The 24,721-nt window shown below is 44.3% G+C and overlaps 1 protein-coding gene across 1 annotated transcript in view; it reads right to left on the bottom strand.

Annotated features, from left to right (window-relative positions):
• The window catches only part of PDGFRL (platelet derived growth factor receptor like), a 38,369-nt gene that overhangs the window by 6,600 nt on the left and 7,048 nt on the right, over positions 1 to 24,721 (bottom strand). Inside the window, exons 2-3 of the mRNA XM_006128436.5 lie at positions 21,315 to 21,609; positions 1,025 to 1,176 (exon numbers count right to left, since the gene is read on the bottom strand). Of these exons, the coding sequence (XP_006128498.2) occupies positions 1,025 to 1,176; positions 21,315 to 21,609 (447 nt within the window). The remainder of the gene's footprint in view (positions 1 to 1,024; positions 1,177 to 21,314; positions 21,610 to 24,721) is intronic.

Here is a 24,721-nt window from a genome sequence, read left to right as displayed (position 1 = left end):
CTGGGGCAGACCCCAGGCTTCCCGCAGCGCTGCCACTTTGAAACATCAAGTGCAGCCTGGGGCAAGCTGGAGTGTCCCCAGGCTGCACGTGGCATTTCAAAGTGACAACGCTGCATGGAGCCCGGGATGACCCAGGGACTCCCCAGCTGACCCCAGGCTCTGTACGGTGCTCTTGCTTTGAAATGTAGCTGGGTGCCCGGTGTCAGGCTCCTCGCAGCATTTCAAAGTGGTAGTGCCGTGGGGAGCCACCAGCTGACTCCGGGCTCCATGCTGCACTGCCGCTTTGAAATGCCACAGGAAACCAGACATCAGGCTCCTTGCAGCATTTCAAAGTAGCAGCACCGCATGGAGCCCGGAGTCAACGGGGGAGTCCCCAGATGAGCCTGGGTTCCATGCGGCACTTTAGCCTTTGAAATGTAGCAACAGCCCCAGTGCTGAGGTGGTCGGATCCAGAGATAAAATCGCTTGTGTAGATGTGTAGACAGAGTTGGCACCGGGACTGATTGCAAGGATCAGAGGCAGAGGCGCCCTATTGACTAATCGAATAGTCGATGCAAAATGCATCGACTATTCGATTAGTCAATTACCCAACACGTAACATCTTTAATATGTTATTTTATTTCCTTCTGAAATAAACTTGTGTAGAAGAAAATAAAGTAAGAGGTATGGACTCTCTCTGGAGTTGGTTGTTTGGTACATCTAAATTTTATTGTAGATTCTAAAATTAGAATACTGAATCTCAATTTTTTGCAAACTAACCACTTTCTGCTTTCTTAGACAGGATTTGGGGTATATATTTAGAGTACAGCACAGGAAATCAGAACACAAACAACATTATTGTTAATTATTTGCTCAATTTCCTGCTCACTGCACCAGTAATGTTCTAGTGGATATTTAAGGATACAATGCCTAGAGACAGAGAGTGAAATGGATATGAATAGGAAAATGGAAATGAATACGATAATCCTGCCTTATGGCAAGACAACCCAGACATTTCAGTTTATAAACCAAAGTAATCAATTACCTGTGAAAAAGATGTACGTTGAGCCAGTTTTAGACTCATCCTTCTTGCAGCTATCACCATTACACAAAAGATGCCAGCAGCTATATTCACCAGTATCTGCTGCTGTAGAATTTTCAAGGATCAGCTGACCGTATCTGTCAAGCTGCTTAATGCTAGGGAGAATAGAGTCATAAAACACAGCCAAACACATTTGTTTGTACATTTTCTCACTTCATTTCTATTTGTGTTTGATTTTTTTCTCTTTCATTCTGTTACTGGCATCATCTCATCCTCCAAATACCTGTATAAATGAACAGTCCCACTGAATTAAAGAGTGGAGGATCAGGCTATAAACACATACACAAATGATGAAGGACTGGGAAAGCTTTGTTTGTTACATATTTTTTTACTATATTTGCTTTTAGTTTTATATTAAAGTTAGAGAGAGGTAAGGAATAGGGGAGTGGGAAAAAGGAAAGAAGGAAAAGATACAGATCCAATCTGAAACAAGAATAATTCTGCATTACAGGCAAGACATACTGGCAGAGACCAGTGATATCACTGGCAGTGATATCTGATGATATTCTGGTATATGGACGTGGGGACACAAGGCAGAGGCTGTGGGAGACCATAACCCTGACTTCACCTGTCTACTAGAAAAAGCCAGGCAAATAAATCTAAAATGAAATACAAGTAAGATGGAATTGTGATTGTGTGACTACTAGATATGGGACACTTGCTAACCTCCCAAGGGCTACAACCTGGCTCCCTAATGCAGCAGGTGACTATACCTCAAGATATTAAATCAGTTCAGAAACTATGAGAATTTGTAAACTGTCTGACAAAATTTCTTCCAACTATCTCAGGTGTGAACTCCTGTGGTGACTTCTGGACAAAGCAGCAGCCTGGACATAGTTGCTTAAATATGATGCAGCCATATCAAAGAGTTAGAGACTAACTATCCCATCCTGAAATACCACTATGTGAACGAGGGATGCAAAATCTAGTTTAATCAGTTAACTGGTTAAACATACTACATTTAACCGGCTTGGATCCTGTGGGCAGGACGTAATGGACCCAGCTGGCTGGAGCAGCCCCTCGGCACAGCACAGATTGGGGGCTGCTCCAGCCAGACCGAGCAGAGCCAGCGACACTGCACCTCTTATGTCCAGTAAGCCAAGTTATTGTTATTCTGATTGAAAGTCAATTTCCTATGGCACACCGGATCTTCCAGTGTGTGATTTTATATAGAAATGCACACATGCTGGGAATGGGAACCAGTCTCAACCACAGGCCTGGGGTCTTCCAGGGGCTGCAAGCAGGTTTTAGGGGATCTGCCCAGCAGGGCTGGCATTAGACTGCCTGGGGCCAAGGGCAGAAAGCTGAAGCCCCTGGATCAAAGCACCACCATCCAGGGTTGAAGCCAAAGCCTCAGCAACTGAGCTTTGCAGGGCCCCCTATGACTTAAGTCCCAGGCAATTGCTCTGCTTGCTCCCCCCTAACACTGGCCCTGCCTTTTATATGCAGAAAAATCAATTTGACATGGAGTTTTTATAGCATGCTATGGGGATATGGAAGGGGGGGAAGGGAACCTCAGAAAGAAAAAAAAATGTAGAGCAGGGGTTCTCAGCCCTGTCTTTAGTTTTGAACTCTTTAATTTTTCTTAAGGATATGTCTACACTACGATTCTCAGGGCCGGCTTTACGAAGTGCGGGACCCAATTCGAACAATTTCAATGGGGCCCCACAGCAATTTTGGTTGAGCAAAAAACCCACACAGCACAAAAAAAATCCCTCGCCATCAGACACACACACACACACATACCCTGCGCTAAACTCACACCACCTGTGGCGCAGGCTGCCAATGCACTCCTCCTCCGGGGCCAGTAGATTTGTATAATTTTTCGTGGTGCCCCATTAGCCACACCCCCTGGCCTGCATGAGCCAGGTCTCTGGAGGCAACACGCTTGGGGCAAGATGGACACATAACCAGAAGTAAAAGGGGTCATGTCACCCCCTCAAAGGACTTTTCCCACCATCCTCCTACCAACAGGGATTAGTTTGGCCCCCACCAAACACCCCCTCGTGCAACTATCCTGCAATTGCATTAACCCAACGTGTGTGACATTAACTCGGGGCAGAGAGGCTGGGGGAAGTGTTCCCTCTAAGGCTATATCTACACTAGCGGCTTCTCATGCAAGTACAGCCTTTCTTGCGCAAGAACCCACAGAGCAGCTACACTGCCCGCCTGCTCTTGCACAAGGAAATTTACAGTAAGGCGTGGTAAGAGAGGGTGTCTTGCGCAAGAGCTACACTCTTTTCTAACAGATGTAAGCTCTCTTGCGCAAGAGGGCGGTGTGGATGCTCAGCAGGGATTTCTTGCGCAAGAAAGCCCTATGGCTAAAATGGCCAATGGAGCTTTCTTGATCAAAAGAGCGTCCACACTGCCACGGATGCTCTTGCGCAATAGCACAGCTCGCACATGGCAGTGTGGATGTATTTTTGCGCAAGAAGCTGCTAGTATAGACATAGCCTAAGAGTTTCCTCCCGTGAGCAGAATGGATTTTGTGTTGTGCACCTGTACTGAGTTCATGTGGCTTGTTTGGATGTGTCACCAGAGGCGTAGCGAGGATGTTATGCGCCCAGGGGCAAAGGAAAAATTTGTGCCCTCCCCCCCAGATGCCATGTGGCACGGCCCCAAATCTGGTGCACAGCTATGGGGAACTTCGAATTCCCGTTTCACTGCCGCCTGTAGATGCAGGCAGTTATTCACGGCTACTCAGTTTCCAAAATGGCAACTGGCTGGGAACATCCTAATGAAGCCCGGGATATTTAAATCTCGCGTTTCATTTGCAATTTCGGTCGCCCTGATTAGCCTCCCTAGTTCAAACAAGGGGGCTAGTGAAGACGTGCTAACTCTCTCTGATTTTCAACTGGAATTGAGTGCCTGAATCTGATTGGTTAAAATGAGATTTTTTCCAATCAAGAGCACAGAAACAGTTAACAAGGTTTACCCAACTTTGAAAAGAGCTTAGAGTCACAAAGATTGATGCCAAAAGGGACAACCAGATCATCTAGCCCCAGGGGCGGGAAAATATGGCCAAACATTTGGATCTGTCCTGACATAGCCCAGTGGGATCGTTGAGCAGACTCCTTGCCTGCCACAGCCAGGGAGCTTGCTCAAAGTGGCTGGATGCTAGATGCAGTCTGTGCATCTCTGCGCAGCGTGCCTCTTGGGGGCAGAAGGGTGTCCTGCCCTGTCCCCATCCCCAGCAGCCTCTAGGCCCAAAGGAGCTGCAAGGGCAATGCTTGTGGGTGCATGCAGCACTGCCGCCCTCTCCACATGGGGTGCATTGCACAGAGAAACACATGCTGGTCCCAGCAGCTAGCTGCTTTGAGCAAAGTGTGAAACCATGGTAGCCAGGGAGCCTTCCAAGGGTCCCACTGGGCTGCCATCCAGGGACTGACTATTGTAAGTGCCTCCTGGACTGAGCCTGCACCTGGCTCCCCCTCACATACCCCAATACTCCACCCCAGGTCATAACCTCTCCTGCACCTAAACTCTCTCCCCGAGTCCTCTCCTGCACCCTGACCCATATTAAAACCCCTTCTCAAGTCCAACCCCCTCTCAGAACCCACACTGCCTGCCACACCCCAATCCCTTACCCAGGGTTCCTTCTGCCCCAAAGTCCATCCCAGACCCCACAATCCCTCCATTAATGTAAGAGAAAAATATGGCCCTTGACCACTTGCTGAATTCTTGGGAGTGCCCCCCCCCCATCAAAAATTATTGCCCATCCCTGATCTAGTCTGACCTTCTGTATATCACAGGAAGCCAATATCACCTGGTGCCAACAACCAAAATTAGACCAAAGTATTAGAGTCTACAGAAGCCTGAAGTTTATACACCACATGCACAGAATAAAAGGGCCTTAGGCACCACATCCCCTGGATTAGTAGGGAATTGATTAAATGAGATATATTCAGACAATCACAGCAAGTGACCTGCACTCAGTGCAGCAGATAAGAGAAAAACCCAACCCACATACTCAGGTCACTGTCAATAATACCCAGGGGAATTCACACTCCACATCTGGCCATCAGCTAGACCCTGAGCAAGGACCAGCCAGCCAAGTACCAAAGAGAGAGAGAGAGAGAGACAGAATGAATATGCTCTGTACTATAAACAGAGATGTGGCCTATCACATCCACTTCTCATTTCCAACTGTGACCATCTCTGGTGCTTTAGGGCAGGGTTTCCTCAAACTTCATGGCAATGCAACTCCCTTCTCACAACAAAAATTACTGCACAACCAGGAACTGAAGTCTGAGTCTGCCCAAGCCCCACTGGCCATTGTGGGGGTTGAGTGGGCCAAAGCCCAAGTTCTACCTTCCTAAGTGGGGGGGGGGGGGCTGTAACCTAAGTCTCACTAACCAAGGCTGAAGCCCCAACTAGTGGGGCTCAGGCTTTGGCCCTGGACCAGGGTTCCCTCTAAACTGCGCATTTGTGAGTGTGCAGAAAATAATTTTACACAGAACCATGCAGCTGCACGGCGGGCAGCAGGAGGCTGCTGGGCCAGAGGAGCCACAAGCTGCATGGCGGGAGGCTGTTGCATGGTCAGGGCAGAAGGAGCCATGAGCCACATAGCAGGAGGCTGCTGCGTGGCCGGAGCCAGAGGAGCTGCGAGCCACAAAGCGAGAGGCTACTATGTGGCTGGGGCCGGAGAAGCCACGAGCCGCAAAGCAGAAAGCTGCTGTATGGCCGGGGCAGCTGCAAGCCATGTGGGAGTCAGGGCAGGAGAGTGACAAAGCACGTACTGGGGTTGTACTAGCGGGGCCAACGACAGCAGGGACCTGGTACAGAAGCGAGCTGGGTGGGGGGCAAAGGCACTAGTTGTCTGTTGTAGTGGGAGGTACCAGGCACAGATAAATTCCAGGGGGGAGGGAAAGGTGCAGGGTCAGACACAGGTCTCTGAGCAACATGTGTGTGGGGGGGGGGGGGAAGAGAGAACAGGTAAGATGTGGGGCTGGGTATAGGTCTCTGGCCAGTGATGCTTGGGCTGTGGCCCCTAGGTCCAGGCCCTGGCTGTTTGTGTTTGGGGAGGGGGCAGATTGCATGGCCCTGGCTTATATACTGGTGGCATATGGGGTGGGGGACAGATTGCAAGGCTCGGCACAACTGCAGGGTATATGTGGGGGCAGGCAGTTAGCCAGGCCTATACAGGTACCAGCTGGCTGTGTGTGGTCCTGATTGGGGCAGGGGCCAGCAAGCTGGCTGGTTTTCAGGGTGGGTGGGTGCAGGGTTATGCCCTTTGTTAATTAGCTGTTGTTTTAGTGTTTTTCCTTAGATAATTTAAAAGTGTGTGTGTGCGCGCATGTGTGTACTCCGCTTCAGAGGTCCCTGGTTCAAATCCGCCTAGTGGTGGTTACAAGTGGGGGCTCATCCAGGATATAGGAGCCTCTACCCTCAGAACTAAAAGCCAGCTGGCTCCCAGCCCATGCTGTAGAGGTCTCTTGATCTTAACTGTTGCTGTGGTCTAGGTGCCACTTGCATTACTCAGTAACCACACTAGATGTGTGGGTTACACACACACACACAAAATTTTGTTAGTAACTGGTGGGTGCCACAGTGGCACACATCCAAACAAGCACACATGATCTCAATATTGTTGCACAAGACAAAACTCACTTTGCTCACGGATGGAAAAATCTTAGAGGAAACACTGACCTGGACCCTAGCAAATTTAATGCCAGCCCTAAAACCAACTTAGAGGTCTCACCTCATAGTTTCAGAGCCATTGCAGAGAAAGAAACCACACACACACACACACACACACACACACACACACACACACACACACACACACACACACACACACACACACACACACACACACACACACACACACACACACACACACACACACACACACACACACACCCCCCCAAGAAATGGGGAAGGGAAGAAATTCCTTTCTGACCCCTGCAGGTGACCAGCTGAAAAACCCAAAGCATGAACTTTAGAAACATAAGTCACAAATCTCAAGATCCTGAGATGAAAAGTAGGGATGTTAAAATGCATGTAATTAAATAACTGTGAAACCACCGAAATTTCAATGATTACATGGTTACACATGGGGCAGCAGTGGACTCCCCCCCTCCCCCCCCCCCCCCCCCCGAAGCCACTGCACACCAGGATGCAACTTTTAAGCCAGTTCCCCATATATACTGGGAACCTGCATGTAACCGTGAACATTAACCAATGAGCCCAAGCTCTTTGATTAACTGTTTACACAGTAACACTTTTACATCCCTATGGCTATTATTATTATTATTATTAACAGATCCATGAAAAAAGAAATCTACCAGAGACAAGCACAGTGCAGCACTTTTCCTGCTGCTTCAGGGGGAAAAAAAAAAGCCTCCACAGAGAGCAGAAGCAGGACTGAAACCAACTGGATTTTGCATTTGAGATCAGTTCCTACACTTAATAGGACAGTTGCAAGGACAGGGGCCCTCATGAATGCTATTAGGGGTATGTGTTCACAGCACTGCAGATCAAGCCTCTCAGCCCTGATCAACCGACTCCAGTTAGGTCGGCTTGTACTAGCACTCCTAACACAGGTGTCCAGACAGCGTTTTGAAGTTGCAGCACCTGTTGGAGCTTGTGCACTTAAACCGATGCTACACTCCAGACAGAGCTGCAACTTCGAAGTGATGCCTATACAGCTATTTTCAGAGCACTGTCAAGTCTGTCAGCTCGGGCTGGGAGTTTCACTCCAAAATGCTGTGTAGATGCTCCTGTGATGTAAATCACAGACAATGTGACACTGAAGAGGCTGTCTGTCCCCAAATGGACTGGAAGTTGGTGACCGCATGACCTCATGGACATTTTCCTTTTTGTCAGAGCTCTATGCTAGAGGGCAGCTAGGAGGGCATCAGGGAGCCAGCTATAGTTTACTGATTCTAGGGGCTGGTCTGTGCTGGCCCCAACATAAATTAGAGTAAGCGTAGGTGCCTATGGGAGCATTTGCAAGTGAAGTTCTGGTACACAACCCTTCCCTCCTCCTTACTTTCTCCACACTCTAGAGCTGTGGCTCTACATCTAAACTCAATATTTTCTTTCTGCCTTTTAAACATTCAAGCATGCACGCATCATAAAATGCTGTACACAAAGAGTTTTATAGAATTTAGTGTAGATGTATTCATTATGGACGTCCAATCACTCTCTGATGTTGGGACTAGCACCTAACTGCCCTCCAGTAAGGCACTCTGACAAAAGGAAGAATCCCTACATAAAATAATGTAATGACAGTTCTGTTCCATGATACAGTCACCCCACATTACGTGAGCATCTATTTTGCATGAAAAGGACTTGCAAACAAAAACTCCTGTTGTTGAAAAGAAACTGTCCACACAAGATAAAACTGAATTTTTAAAAATTCGTTTTAAGAACCTAGTTTGATTTTCAATACTTTGTTAATATTAATCAATACTAATTTGCCAGAGACTATCTAGTGAGCGTCTCTTGTGTTTATAGTCAAATTTTAGGTTATTTATTTTCACATTCTTAGTTGTGCTGTAATGTTGGGGTCACAAATGCTTAAAGAGGTAATGTTTCTCTGCTGAAAATATGTGCAATGGAATTTTAAAAGAAATAATATGAATATTGAAGTAGATTAAACTATAAGACATTTGAAAATATGAGGGCAAATTTTACTTGAAAGTGTCTCTTTATAGTAGTTTGTTGTTGTTGTTTGGTTGCTTGGTTTATGCTTTAAGAATTTTGCATGAGGTATGTATCTATACTAAAATACCCATAAGGAAGAAACATGGTCAAGAACAAGTTGTCAAAATAAGTCAAAATATACTTGTAGAATAAGATGTGAAAAAAAGCTTCCCCGATTACTAGGAGTGCCTTAAATCACTAGTCAATAGCCAGATATTTCAGGAGTTCTATTATTCACAGCACTAACTAATATCCTCAAGTCCTATCCTAGCAAGCATTCACACCATTGTAGAACCTGAAAGAGAATGCTGCTGTTTTGCCCAGTTGTGCTTAGGAAATTGGAAGGGATCTCTCCCACGAGCTTAGAGACAACAATTCTCCCTTTTTCTCTGTCATTGAAAAAAATGTTACAAATGTTAGCAGTCTTAAAAATATTCGAGTGTCTGTGAAATTATTTAGTTTCCAAACACAAACAAAATCACCTCCATCTCATCATAACAGAAGTATTCTAATTACAGTGCTGAAATACAGCTATACAATTACGAAGAAGCCATGTCCACTATAATTATGATACAACTGTCTTTGATTATAATTATATCCTTCTTCTAAATCACCTTTGTCTTTTAAAAGATTATCCATGCTTCAGTCTTTCCCTTATGTTGGTGGGTTGAATGAGTGATAAGAACAGATTGGAGCCAAAATGTCTGGTTTTTATCCCCACCCTCACTTTTGTATTTTGTGGGTGGGTCCAATCTGTGAAACCACATATCTTCCCTCCTCCCAAGCAATACCTTTCCTTACTGAACACAGAAAGAAAACAGAAATAATCTTCAAAGAGAGAGCTCACCTCCTAAAATTTCCCATATTAAAACACACCTTTGGCATCAGATCAGACATGAAAATAATGTCCTCAAGACGTAAGAAGATTTTAGTTGCTGCCAGTGACTTTGTATAAACTCAGTTCTGGACCGGGCTGATTTCCCTCAAGTCTTTTTGTAGCTACTGAAAGATGAGGGTATCAGCACTTTTTGGCTCCAGGAGCCATATTCAACTTTATTTTTATCATTTTCCAGCACAGCTCTCATCACCATACAAGTGCCCTGCATGACCATATTTCCTAAGATGAATACTGGACACTGGTAACATTACTCATATTCAAGTGAGTTCTGCAATCAATCAGAACTATACAATACAATCGTTCAAATTAACATCAAATTGACTGAGCCCCCATCATATATTTAGTAGCCCAATGTCTGAGACTCTAATGCTGAAATGCTGGCTGTTCCCTGTGAGTGGCACTATTCCCTCCCTGGCTGTTCCCTCTGGGTGGTGCTGTTGCCTGAGTCACGTCCTTCGCCTCCCTTTCCTCCAGAATCTTAATACCGAGATTTTGGGGGACCCGCTAACACCATCAAGTGCTTTTGAATCCACAAACAAGGGTGGACATTTGAAACCAACCCCAGGGGTACCCCAAGCTTTTTTCCCCAAAGGAGCTTGAAAAAAAGAGAAAAAACAAGCTGCAGTCTGTTTTAGCTGATCCCTCAGTCAGGCATGCAGATATACACACAGACAGACCTTCCAGGATGCAATGATCAATCAATACCGGTTAATTTAAAAACAAAAAACAAAAAACAACCCCACTTATTATCAAAACAAAACTACAGTTGCAAGCATAGTAAAGTGGCTAGATGGGAAGAGCCACCAATTGATAAAGATACTCAAGGAAACCCCTGGGCTAAAACTTAGTCACAAAGAAAAAAAAAAACACAATTAACAGCTCAGACATTATTCCCAAATTCCCAAACAAGGAAAACAATAAATCCTGATGGACTATCTAAACTTTTCCCTACTTACACATTTTAAGAAGTCTGTTCTTAGAGAGAGAAGTGTCTCCCATCTCCCTCAGTCTTGGAAGAAATTGCTCTGCCTCTCATACAACAAACAGAGAGATAAAACCTCTCTTTTCTTGTTTGAAATTCCTACCTGCATTGTTATTGGCTGACCACCTGATACCTGGCTAGATACAGGAGGTATTAGTTAACCCCTTAGTCACTGGGTGCTGGTCAGCACTCCTGGTTATGACACATGCAAATATATATGTAAATATATGCAAATAGCTTCTGTCACACTGATGGGCATAAATACAAAGTTTAAGGAAAGCCTACACAACACACAGGCCCCATTTAAGTCAGTTCTTCTGATAGTAATAAAATGCAATATTTACCCGATTCCCACCCATACAACAGCACTTTTAATGAGCAATGACAGTCCAGGAACTTAACTACTAAAATGCATATCAACAGAAGATCATTATATAGACTACGTTTTTGTTTTGGCTCCCACCCATGTTGAGCCCCGCGTAAACCCAAATTGTACTGCAGGCCGCAAACAAGTGGGTTGGTCACGTGTTGAGTAGCCCTGTTGTACAAGAAGTGACTTTGCCACACACAGGCTACGTCTACACGGCCCCTTTTCCGGAAGGGGCATGTTAATTTCAGAGATGCAATAGGGAAATCCGCGGGGGATTTAAATATCCCCCGCGGCATTTAAATAAAAATGTCCGCCGCTTTTTTACGGCTTTTAGAAAAGCCGGAAAAGAGCGTCTACACTGGCCCAGATCCTCCGGAAAAAGCGCCCTTTTCCAGAGGATCTTCTTTCCTTAAGTCTTTCAAAGTAGGAATAAGATCCTCCGGAAAAGGGCACTTTTTCCGGAGGTTCGGGGCCAGTGTAGACGCTCTTTTCCGGCTTTTCTAAAAGCTGGAAAAAAGTGGCGGACATTTTTATTTAAATGCCGCGGGGGATATTTAAACCCCCCGTGGACTTCCCTATTGCGATCGCTGAAATTAACATGCCCCTTCCGGAAAAGGGGCCAGTGTAGACGTAGCCACAAAGTCCACACATCCAGGACTTACACCTACATCTGAAGTTCCGGTTCAGATCCTAACCACCGGGCCATCCTTACTTTCTTAAGATAGGGAATGGGCAAATTCCCTCCATAAGGTCAATAAGTAACACTAATCTTTATTTCAGTTCTATAGCATTGTGTAGCTTTGTACTGTAGATTTACATATAATCTGTGGTTCACCTCTAATGTGGCCACATTTCATTGGTGGCTGAGTGATCTTCCAGACTGCTCTAGTATCCGCCATTAAAAGATATTATCAGTATACTGTATTTTTGTTATGTGATACTTTTTATTTGACTCAAGCTGTAATAAACAAATTGTGATGATAAAAAAAACCACTATTAACAATTAGAATTATAAGATACCAGGGGACACTGAAGTAAGGCCTCTCTCACTCTATTTATTAGGAAATAATAGCAAGGGTAATTGCTAGCTAAAAATATTGCTGGATAGTTTTAAAAAGCCGGTATCTGTTATCATTTACCATGTAGTGTATCTTGTTTATATTTTTGCATTTGAGTAAAAGGAAAGCAATGTTGTCCATTAACCAACAGATCAGTCACAGTAACTTCACCTTGCAAAACTGCAGAGGAACAAAGTAGATAGATTCTAATCCTATTGACAATAAAAATACTGAACTCAACATTGATGGGATTGTCTCAAATGAAGACACTAACCTGGAATAGCAACAAGGTATCTTGTTATGGTTCCATTATGCCCAACAGCTTGTTTATTTTATGCACAGATATGTTTAAGGTGGGTTTTATTAACCTTTTGTCATTGCACTGGATCTAAGAACTGCTGTACACAGTGGTGCTCTGCAGTGGTGTGATTTTTAAAAAGCACTAACATTCTGTGCACTGTTTGGTCCATTTAATCAGCCCTTGCTGGTACGCACTAAAAGCTCCTGGTACACTTAAATCTAGTATTAGGGAACAGCACTAGGTTAAAGCATGCTAAGGAGCCTTCATAGTGCACCAGGAGGATCTATGAAAACCAATTAATGTGCAACACAGTAGATGCTTTAAAAATCACACCTATATAGGGCACATTAACCCACCCCACCATGTAAACAAGCCCTTTCAAGTACATTTGTAGTTTTTGGTCATGTGATTGAACAAGGGGAGCATTTGGTGCCATCATGTCATGAATGACATGTGTTTACAAAGAACAGTCTTGACAGCAGTCATAGGTCATCAAGCAGATGTGTTATTTTTGTTCATATCCTATCAAAAATGCAAGTACAGGGCCATCCCAAGCTATACCTAGGCACAAATCAACTGGATTCCACTCTTTTTGTAGTTAATTTATTCTTGAAAGTCTCCCTCTCTTGGGAATTCTGGAAATGCTATGGCACCCAAATGATTAATTCATGGAAAAGTTGTGTCTGCCAGGGATAAGCAGACTACCAAAAATCTTTATTTAATGTCAGTAACTTGTGATTCGAGTTCTCTCTTTTCCTTCCTCTCACTTTTTTCATTGGTAATTAGGTTTGCAGAGATGAGACAGAACCATCAGAGATTATAAATGATTACTCCTTGTGCAAAAAGATACTCCTTTACTTCTACTGAGGCTGATACATCTAGGCTACATCTAGACTGCCCCCTCTTGTGCAAGAGAATATGCAAATGAGGCAAAGCGGTGAATATCACTGCCTCATTTGCATACTTAATGAGCCCCCATTTTTGTGCAAGGGGCTTTTGTGCAAAAAGGAGCCATCTACACATCTACAGTAATTGAAAATCTGTCAGAGATAGTTGTATTTGTTTAAAAAAAAAAAAAACAAAAAACCCTTGCATCTGTTCTCCTAAACCCAGGAAATAAAAATTCACATTTGATTTAAAACAAAACACTGAGCTTGTTTTACATCTATACTCCCTAGCACAAAGTTGGAGAAATGTAGGTGAAGCTATTCTAAGAGATATTAAAAATGCATGCCATTGTAACATTTTTAGTTTACATTTTTCCCCACCAATTATGAAAGATTATAATACTGCAGTACAAGATGTTTGCATGAGAAAGTACAGGTTGGACCCCCTGGTTGGCACCCTTTTGACCTGAGCAGTCATGGATGAGGGAAGTTGATGAACTAGGGAAGGTCCTCTAACACTGGCCCCCTCAGCCTGCTGCCCCTCTGCAGTGCCAGCAACCTTTGGCCCTCCTGCCGGCCAAGCAATACAGCTGTTCTGGCCCCACTACCATGGTACCGCTACTGCCGCCGGGCTGCTGAGGCCCTGGCCCAGCTACCACCAGACTCATCATGTGCGGGGGTCTCAGCTGTTGGCACTCATGCCCTGGGCCTCTCTTGTTCAAGAATATCTGTGGTCCTGCTGCACCACGGATTTTGGCAGACTAGAGAGTCACGGTTTTGGGAGGTGCAACCTGTACTTCCAGTATTTAAATGCCCATAAATTAGATAGAACCAATCTACTGTTCTAAAATGCACTGTTATGTGTGCAAACTTTTATAGCTAGAAGGAACCGTCTGTTTACATCTAAGCAGTTGGTTCTGAAAAATCAGCCTTACTATTTCACTAAACGCTTTAAATAATTATTTTTGAAGACCTTTTAAGCAAACTAATGTTTCACAGGAAAAGGGAAGGTGAAAAGTACCCAATCAAAGCCTCTCTGGACAATTTGGTCAACTACAGAAATTTTGATTTTTTTTTTTTTTAATGACCATGAAAATTAGTTTTTTTCCTACTGTATTTCAGATTTAGCTGCACCCACCCAATTAAGTATCCAGAAGATCTGGAAACAAACCTGACTTGATCTGCAGACAGAGTCAGGTATTTTGACACCTAAATAATGTACATTGTGTCAGCAAATATTTGCTCATGCATGAAAAAATAAGGCCCGTTAAGATTGTGTTTAAAAAGCAGTCCCTTTACAGTATTACTTATTTATTCTTTAACTTGCTGTGATGAAAGACATGGATACTACAGCTGATAGATGCCACCTACTGGATAAAAATGCTATTAGCTTTATTAACTGCAAAAGTGATTCTTAGCCAGCCAGCAGATCTGTTGAGGCACAGTGAAATTTGAAAGAAGTAGGTTTTCCTGGCTAAGGCGTCTACATAGAAGTAGGCTTCGTGCCATAATTTCCTACAATAAAAACTTCACCACAAACTTTAAAAATAGTATTTGTCTGTAAGAAGAATTCTCTAAATATACAGTCTCCACTTATCTACATGCTAGAAATTAAAGTAACTAACATGCATTAGAGAGCATAAAAGAAAGCATGTAGATTTCATCAGCTCCTGGCTGCTTTCCTGGGAAAGAAGCAAGCAAGCATGGAAGGAAGGAAGGAAAGTATACATCTACAGAAGCAATGTATTTTGTTAAGTTCAGTTAAAGAAGGTAACCAACTATAATGAGCCTGCATTAATTTTAGTAAAAAAAAAAAAAAAAAAAAAAGGAGGGAGAGAGATGCAAAGGGCAACGAAGCTATAGGTTGGCTACATCCCCCTCCTTTATATATTTTCTGGTTGCTTTTCCACTTTTGGAAACTACAGAGCAGGAATAACTTAGAAGGTAAACCAATCATGTCTGTTTAAAGAGACTTCCTTATGCAAGAAGCTCTGTCAACTTAGCCTCTTGGTTCAAACAGTAATGTTGGGTAAAAATGTGAAGCGAAAACCAAATGGCACTATAGTATAAAATATAATGCAGAAAATAATGCATTAGCAAGGAAAACAATTGGATGATGCAAGTCTCTTTTCCATCTTTAACTTTTAAGCTTTGCAGAGATCATATTCATAAGAATTAGAGGCAAATGTTTCTGGGAAGCTATCAGAATGTGTCTGTAGTGCCTCTTCTAGAGGAGGCAATTTAACTTGTGCCGCATGGTTTGATGCAACCTTCAGTTCATTTAGAAGATGCTGCTTGTAAATGGTCCTTTTGGACACTTCTCCCAAAGCCAGAAAAACAAAGAAAGAAATTACTTTTCACAACTTGCTTTTCCAGGTAAAAATGCCTCTCCTTAGATTCATGTAAAGATAAATAGATTGTGGTGAATATCTGAAACTGCTTTATGAAAAAAGTTAAAAGGCTGAATGAACATCTTAGACTTATGGAAAACTAAAGAACATATTAACTGATTTTAAGGCCAGAAAAGACTATTATGACAATCTAGTTTAATTTCCTACATAATAAAAGTATTAGAATTTAACCTGAGGTTTCAAATGGTGGTGGAATTAAGTAATCTGTGAGAGAGATTCAGCCCTGATTTAAAGAATTCAACGCGATGAAGAATTTACCATATCCACTGATAAGTTATTCCAAAAGTTGATAAGCCACAATTTTAACAGTGAGGGTTATTTTCAGTTTGAACTTTGCCATCTTCAACTTACAACCACCAAATCCTTTTGTCTTCATACAAAAAGGTGTTTAAAATCTAGCAAAAAGGCATCTTCTACCTGTTCAGTAATTATAGATTGTGATCAAGGTACCTTATAAAATCACCTGCTTCCCACTGTAAGATTGATTAACAGTCGGGTAAACCTTTCTTGTAGCTCTTCTCTGAAGCCTCTCCCCACTTTTCAACATCCATATACCAAAGAGACTTCAGGGTCTGAAACACTTCTCTCTATTGTAGTTCTGGGGAATGGCAAACCCATAACATTTTTGAAGGCTAATTTTTCTACATTTAAGCATCTTAATTAATTGTAATCTAAACAACAAACTATGGCGAGGAGGTGAATTAACAATTCCAGTTCTGGAAAAAGAACAGTGATTGGAGACACTTTCTGACAAAGGTAGAATCATAGAACACTAGAACTGGAAGGGACCTCGAGAGGTCATTGAGTCAGTCCCCTGCCCTCACAGCAGGAAAGATGGCAGGTAACTTCCACCAAAAGCCTGCCTTGAATGAAAAGGCAAATAAATCCTCATTTATGGTCTTAAATGGAAAGCTCACCATGTTACTAAAGATTGAATTTAGATCTCAAGGAGGATAGGTGCCAGAGAGCAGGAAAGAGACTGAAGTGGTCCTTAGAAAAAATGCTTTACCAGCAGGTGAATAAATACTGATTTACTGTCTACTGTATTAAAGAAGCACCTATTGCTACAAAATATAATCTAAAATATAAAGGAGAATGTTTGTGCTCTAATAACTTGGACACTAAGACCAATCGCAACCAAACTTTCCATGGGATAACCTTTCCTCCAGGAGAAGGTTTTAAGGTACTGTGGGAGGGGAGAGATGAGAGCCTCTCCCCGGGGCTGCACGGAGCTTGGCAGTGCGGGGAGAAGCAGCTTTCCCGGCATTTCTGGAAGCATATGGAGGCCCCTCTTCAATACTACAATAGGCTCGGGTCCCGGCGGCAGACCAATAGGCAGGCAGGTTGCTGCTGAGGCTCGCTCTAGGCAGAGGGGGCGGGGCTGGTGTTACCACTCAGGTGAGAGCGGTGTGGGGGGGGGGGAGGGAATGAATGGGGGAGCTGGTCCGAGGGGGGAGGCGGGCTGGACCACTGGGGGCAAGTGGGGGCTAGGGCAGGATGGGGGATTGGATCATTGGGAGCGACGGGGGGGGAGAGGGCAGAATTGAAGGGGCTGGATCCTTGGGGGGGCGAGCTGGTCCGGGGGGGGGGGCTGGACCACTCGGAGCGAGTGGAAGGAGAGCAGGATTGTGGGGTGATGGGGCTGGACCATTGGGGGTAGGGCAGGATTGTCGGGGGATGAGGGATGAAGGAAGTGGGGCTGGACAATCCTGCAGGGAGTGAGTGAGAAATGAAGCCCATGGGAGGGGGGGGGTCTCCTTTCAGAGGCACTGGCCCAAGGGGCAGCACTGGATGATGCTGGGTGGGTGAGAAATTAATCCAAGGCCAGGGAGGTGATCTCTCAAATCTGGGCACTGGCCCTGGGTTTGATACTGGATGATCCTGGATTGGGGGTGGGGGGAGGTGAGAGACGCAGTTCATGGGAGGGGCAGCTGCTCAAGGGGGTGGTACTGGAGGAGGGACTATAGAGGTGCCAGCAGGCTCAGGTAGTTGACTCATAGTTTCATCAAAAAAGATGGGAGAAGAGTCTGAGGTGTGACAAACTGAAATCTCTCAAATTCAGTGAGACCAGCCCCACTGCTTGAGGCATCCCTATACTCAGCTCTTGGATGAGAATTTGCAGACACAGCATGCCTATCCCCTACCAAAAAACCATTAGCTTTTTCAAGGATTATTAGCAAAAATACCATCTGATAGGAAGCAAAACATGCAATATTGAAGAGCAGCCTCCATATGCTTCCAGCAGTGGTGGGGAAACAAGCCATGGTGATTTGGGGGCTCTCCCTTCCACTGTGCTTTTAATGGCTCCAAGACTCATGACATGGGAAGAAAACAGAGACAGTTTCTATTGTGACTTTTGTATCTAAGTTTGCCAAATAGCTCTGATTCTAAACATTGCAATGCCTCTTTTTTGAGTCAGATTTTACTTTATGCAGCAGTAGAAAAGCATGGGAATTTTCTACTGCTATAATGGCCAGATGTCAGGCACTGGCAGCTGCGGTGTGGCTGGAGGCTGTCAGGACCAGCTTTTATTTTTCTAAATTTTGTTCCACCAGTTTCCCGTGCAACACTGGGAAAGTCCAGCTAGCTTTTAGATAATTTGAAAGATGGCAGTTGATTTGTCATTATTGTAACTGCATAAAACTGTAGCTTGTAGAAAGAAAAGAGCAAACTTTATTCCTAACTCAAATGAAAATATTTCATTTTTACATTATTACTCTAATCCTGATTTCACAGAAACCAACAGCTAAATTTCCACTGACTTAAATGGGGACAGGTGTCAGTCTTGTATCGCTCCCATCTTCAGTAGTACGCAAACACCAGCCCATGGGCCAGATCTGGTTCACTATAGTTAACCCCCTGGTGGGTTGCCGGCACTATATTTAACTGTGCCTCCACAGCTGCGGGAAGTGGCATCCTGGTCCATCTCACTTCCCACAGCTCTCCTTGGCTGGGGACAGCAATCAGCAGCCATACCTGTAGAAGTGCAGGGAAATATAGCAGTGGCAGCCTGGCAGGGGCTAACACTGGAGAGCTGCCGTCATCTTATTGCCCACCCCTGCACTAGTTAAACATTCAGAAGAGTCTAAGGAACATAACTGACTTCCTCTGAAAGGCAAGAGAGGCCCCAAAACCAGGTTTCTATTAATCTAGTTCATATCTTTTTAGGAGCAAAGGTCAGAACACAAAGGGAACAGAGGACAGGAAGAAAATTTGTCAATGGGAAGAAACACTGAAAACCCACCAGACTGCAGTGTTTTAATCTAGAAAATCAAAATCAATTTCAACTTAAGTGTTTTCAACTTTGATTAGTTGGTTTAGGGCTTTGGAAAATGTACAGCATTTCATTACGCATTTTAATGAGTTTGCGAACCAGAGTCTCACTTTAGTCATGACTGAATGTTTCAGTCTATTTCATTTATGACCTGACTTTTCAGAACTAATTTAAATTTTTTCAGTCAATTATATTTGTATAATTTTCTCACCCAGCTTCTCTCATGGGATGGGGCACCTTCTTAGCTGGTATAAACTGTCATAACATTGCTGAAATCAATTTACAGCAGCTGAGAATCTACCCTATGGTAGTAAGGTTAGGAGTTCTCTCCAACACAAGACAAATTTCACAATGACATCCTAAACTTGACACATAAGTTGCCCACTGAAGTAATCACACTGGTGCGTTTATTCTTCAATGTAATCAAGACTCTTAATATTTCTTTCCCAGACCAGAACTATAACCTTTTATAGATTTACACTCCATACTCATTTTCTAAAAATGCAAGCAAATGGCCAAAACTAGGACAAGTCCAAATACTGCAGACTCTCCCCACCTACACCCATGAATTTCATCATTAACCTCTCATACTTATATGCTACTCCAGAGCTACTCAACACACGGCCCATAGTATAGTTTGGGTTTACACAGAGCTCAACACATAGCCTCCTCTGGAAGAACACTCCACAACGGCAATGCGTCTCCCAGGCAGGGTGAGCACTGAAAGACGCAAGCAGACAGGCTGGCTGGAAGAGATGGGTACAGGGTGTCGGCATTTCTAGTCCCCAGGGAGGAGGTGCCGGGAGCACCAGGGCATTGTGGGAAGTGCTAGCTGCTTAGCCTTGCAAGCAGAGCCTGAGAGGTGCTGATTGGCTCGTACTGGCCACGTTTGGGCTTGGCGCCGCAGCTTAAGGCTTAATCTTTGTATTCATGCCCATCAGTGTGAAAGAAGCGATTTGCATGTATTTGCATATATATATGCAACCATACTTAAGTTGTGGCCCTCAGCATGTGCTGAGAATATCATTCTGGCCTTGGGAGCTTCCAAAGTTGAGTAGCCCTGTCCTACTCTTTGGTCGCTGTGATGAGATGAACTAGGTTCAAAGGCCCCTTGCTGGAAGCCTAAGGGTTCTCTACACCCATGCCAGGAGCAGTGGAGAGTCCTTCAAACAGGTTAGTGTGGCTGCTGGGCAAGCAGCCAATCAGGGCCCAGGAGGGCCATATAGAAGGAGCTGCAGCAGTTAGTAGTTGTCGGGAGCTGGAGAAGGAAGGACTGCATGCTTGACTGGGGGTATGGACCAGGGGAGCAAGAGACTCCTGGCTGGCAGCTAGGACTAAGCTTAAGACAGTTTGCTAGCAGAGACCTGGGGAGCACTGAGGGATCTCCAAGCTCACTGCATGGAAGAGCCACAGGAAAAGTGTGTCCAGGAAAAAGCCCTGGGGATAAGGCCCCATAGTAGGGCAGGATTGCAAGAGGTGGGTGCTAGCCCTGATACAGTGGCCCATGTACTGCATACTGTTAAATGTATTTCTGATTTAATTCAAATTTTAAAACACTAATACTTGTGACATTAGATGCTAGGAGAGAGATTTACTGAGTGACTTGTGGCTAATGCCCTGCATCTATGCATATTCTTGTTTGACCTCAACATATTCCATATTAAAAATAAATTAAATATATACAGCTCAACAGTCATGCATACTACTGCCTAAAGCAAGTGACTCCAAATGGACTGAAGATATTTTTGCTCTGCTACAATTCTACTCTTCTTTTATTAGGAAATCACTTGAGTAAAGCTATTTTTTCAGTCTTTTAAGACAGGTTTTACTGTCTTAGGGAACACAAATCAATGGGTCCTCAAGTGCCAAATTCTGCAGTTGTCATATGTTCTCAATAAAAGTTCTCATTAAGTTAATCTGAGTTTTGCCTAGATGAGAAGTAAAGACTGAGAATTTGGCCATATTAAAACAGGTACTGGAAAATATGGTCAAGTAAGTAGGCAAACATTAGCAGTCAGTACTGGTAGAGCCAGACAGTGTGATTAGACTCCCAAGTTTCTTTCTCCATATAACACTGCTAATGATTCTTAATTGTGACCTCCATCCCTTTTTGTTAGTAGCAGCACTGAATATGGAAATTAAAACCACAGGAGGAAGAAGACATTTTACACAGACCTAAAAACACTTCTTGATTACATAAGTAATTCCCCCCCCGGACATAAAAAAATTGGTATAATTTCAAGAGATGTTTTTCTAATCATGCCAGTTTTCTATCTTTTAAGATTACCAAAAACCTATATTCCTTTCAAGATGGAATATATTCCAACCGTAAAAGCTGTATAAAAATGTGTTTAAACTGGAAAATAAAGTTTCTATTTTCTTTCACATGAAAGGAAACTCACCTGAGTCTGGAGTCTTTAAAGGTGTCTAGGTATGAAGGATAACTCCACCCAATTTTATTCCCTTTACATCGTAGTTCTATGTTCTGCAGTGTGGGCAGACTCAACGTGGCAGCAGGTTTCTGGAAGCGACCTTTATCCATCACTTGGACCATTATGGACTGGGATTTTGTGGATGTGTCACTGGATTCTCTCTCCTTTAATTTGGGAGGTTTGGGCTTCATTTTTTTGTTGACAGGTTTAATTTTGTTCTCCCCTGGTTCCTTTGGACGCTTACTCTTTGCTGGTTGTCCAGTAACTAATAAAACGTGAAGGAAAAAAAGAAAGTGTACTGATGATTTAAAACAAGCCAAAAATATACAGCCATAATTATCTTTGAAAGTCTTCTTCTCTGCCCAAATGTCCATTATAAAGTCTTACAGCAGTGGTCCCCAACCTTTCAAGGTTGCCAGGCGCCAGTGGGCGGGGCCGTTCGCCCGCCGGGCGCCAGGGTGCGGGGACACTTGCGCCCTAGGGGCGGCCCCCGCCCAGCGCCGCGCGCCCGGCGCTCCCCCCGCCCAGCGCCGCGCGCCCGGGGCCGGCACTCCCCCCCACCCAGCGCCCGGTGCCAGGCCAGCCCCGAGCACCTGGCGGGCGCATGGAAATGCCCCCGCGGGCGCCATGGCGCCCGCGGGCACCGTGTTGGGGACCACGGTCTTACAGTCTTCATGTAAAATTAATTTTCCCTCCTGGAAACTGACCTTGATCAGCCTTCATACAAGGAAGGCATAGAAAAATTGACTGGGGTCATAAATTTCCAAGTTTGGAATTCTGAGTATTAAAGCTCACAATATAACATGTTCCAGAAAAATATTTGGCTGTTCTTAATATTTAGGAAAATCTGCATGTAACACTTCATAGGAATAGACAAATCAAAACCAAAAAAATTAGAACTTGATGTAACATGGAAGTAATCACCTTTTGTCAGAATTTCAGTCAAATCTACAATTTAGTTATGCACTTTCAATTCACCACGTGACTAAGTAAGTCTTACATCTTAAAATATGTCACCTGTGGCAATCCTTTCTTACACCTCTATAATTTCACAGACAATTTATTTTAAAGAAGGGGCCACCTACCAAATACCAGGAAGTTTATGTATTAATGGAAGTTTATGTATTAATGCTGATTTTTGGTACATTTCTTAAATGGTATGGGTTTCTTTAGTGATATATATTTGACATTAGAAATCTCCAAGATGAGAGCTAGATTTTTTTTTCCAATAATGGCCATCAATTCTGGATGCCCAACTAGAAATTCTTAGGGCCCAATAGAAAAAACTAACAATTTCAGTTCCTACTGACTTCAACTAAAGCTGTGGGTGCCCAGACTGTTTAACAATAAGATTTCTCAAACTGAAGCACCCAGAATTAGTGCCCAGTGTTTAAAGCATTCACTTTCAAGAACATTTCTGGACCATGGATATATAGCCAATAAATCATTAATCTAATGAAACTAGCAAAGACTTGAATTATAATTATAAGCAAAATCAGGAGAACTGCAGAAGCAAGGCAAGTCAGTTAATAAAATCTGTGGCACTTCCTTTGCTACATTCGCCCACCTCCTAAAAACTCCTTCTGCCACAAGACTTAAATCAGTGGTCTCCAAACTTTTTAAGCCCAAGATTACTTTTTGAATTTAAGTGGAATCCAAGATCGACGTCAAGCCCAAATACTGTTGCCCCGCCTCCTTTGTGCCCCTTCTCCAAGGCTCCCCACCCCTGCTCACTCCTTCCTTCCTCACTTTCAGCAGGCTGGGGTGCAGGCTCTGGTCTTGGATCAAGGGATTTGGATTGAGAGGGGCTCTGAGCTGAGCCTGGGGCAGGCAGTTGGGATGCCAGAAGGGATTCTAGGTGCAGCCTCTGGGAGGGCATTTGGATGCAGGGGTGCTTGGGGCTGGAGCTTGGGGTGCAGCAGGGGGTTCATGACTGGGGCAGGGTTTTGGGATGTGAGCACCAGCTGGGCACTGCTTACCTCAGGTGGCTCCTGGGTGGTGGTGCAGTGGGGATAAGGCAGGTTCACTCCTGCCCTGGCCCTGCACCACTCTCAAAAGCAACCAGCAAACTCCAACCCAAATCCTGTTATGCCCCCTCTCTGCTCTGTGGAGACAGGATACAGGGTGGGAGGGGGCATCTTGACATCAGCACCCCTCCTTTCTCTCCCCTGCCCAGAAAGCAGATGCTCTTGAGGGGACAGCTCTAAGGCAAAGGGCAGGAGATGTGCAGCAGTCTGGGGGTGGGGGGGACAGGCAGCTGAAGTGCTGGGCTTGATAACCTCTTGGCCAAACCAGTTAGGATCACCTGTTAAAGGCTCCAAGATCTACTGGTTGGTAATCACTGCCTTAAGTAAAGTGGGGATACACTGTTAACCCAACCAAATCCAGAAATCACATAGAGGGGTAATATGCCTTATTGTCTCAAACCTGCAAAAGTGGCATGATTTACACAACTTATCCTGTCTCAGAGAGGTAGCCATGTTAGTCTGTAACTTTAAAAACAAATAGTCCTGTGATACCACAGACTAACAGAAATATATATAGTACCATGAGCTTTCGTGGACAAAACCCATTTAATCAGATGAGCACTTTTCCTGTGCATAAATTTACCTGGTAAGTAACTCCATTGCATATTTTCCTGATTTGCTCAAAAGGCATGTGGGCAAGACACTTCTCTTACGGGGGCTCAACTCAGGCTGTCATCCTCCAGCATAGCAATATCTTGCAGAGGTAGACATGCAATTACTACCCTGCCCCTCATGGTCCTCCCCCCCTCCCTCATCCCCACCAGCATTGTACAGGGGGCTAGGCCAGTGGAACATAAATCAGAAGATGTTTCATCATCTCAAAATGAACCACATATAAGCAGGGGCTGAACTGCTGCTTGCTATCAGCCAGCTCACAGGAGAGAGCTGCCCTGGGGTGAGTGTGCCCACTACAATTGTTTAGCTCTGCAGGATAATTAACTGTTAATATGTAAATACAGCTCATGCCAGGATGGGGAGGGAATCCGAGGTGTGGCTATGTAAATCCAATTCAGCCAGAGCTGATGGAGGGTCAGTGTTGGAATGGAATGTGGTGTATTGTAAATAATTTGGGGCTGTTGTGGGGGTCACAAATCATGCTACCCCTAAATGTGGGAACTGTAAAACATGACACCAGTGCTTGCAGGCGAGACACCATCAATGTAGAGGTCTCCGAGGAACAAGCCTCCCCCCTTCCAGAGTTGCCTGAACTGAGCTGGGGTGGGGGGTGGGGGAAGGGTTAAAGGGCTTGAGTCAGCCTGCTTCACACCTGCCAGGTGTGAGCTATAAGACTGGCCCAGCCTGCACCCTTCCCCCTATGTTTTAAGGATAGACCTAAAGCAGACTCCATGA

Source organism: Pelodiscus sinensis, chromosome 4 (assembly GCF_052426305.1).
Source record: "Pelodiscus sinensis isolate ZL-2025 chromosome 4, ASM5242630v1, whole genome shotgun sequence".
Classification (NCBI taxonomy): Eukaryota; Metazoa; Chordata; order Testudines; family Trionychidae; genus Pelodiscus; species Pelodiscus sinensis.
Note: the sequence above shows the minus strand (reverse complement) of the source record. Positions and strands in the feature narration are given on the sequence as shown.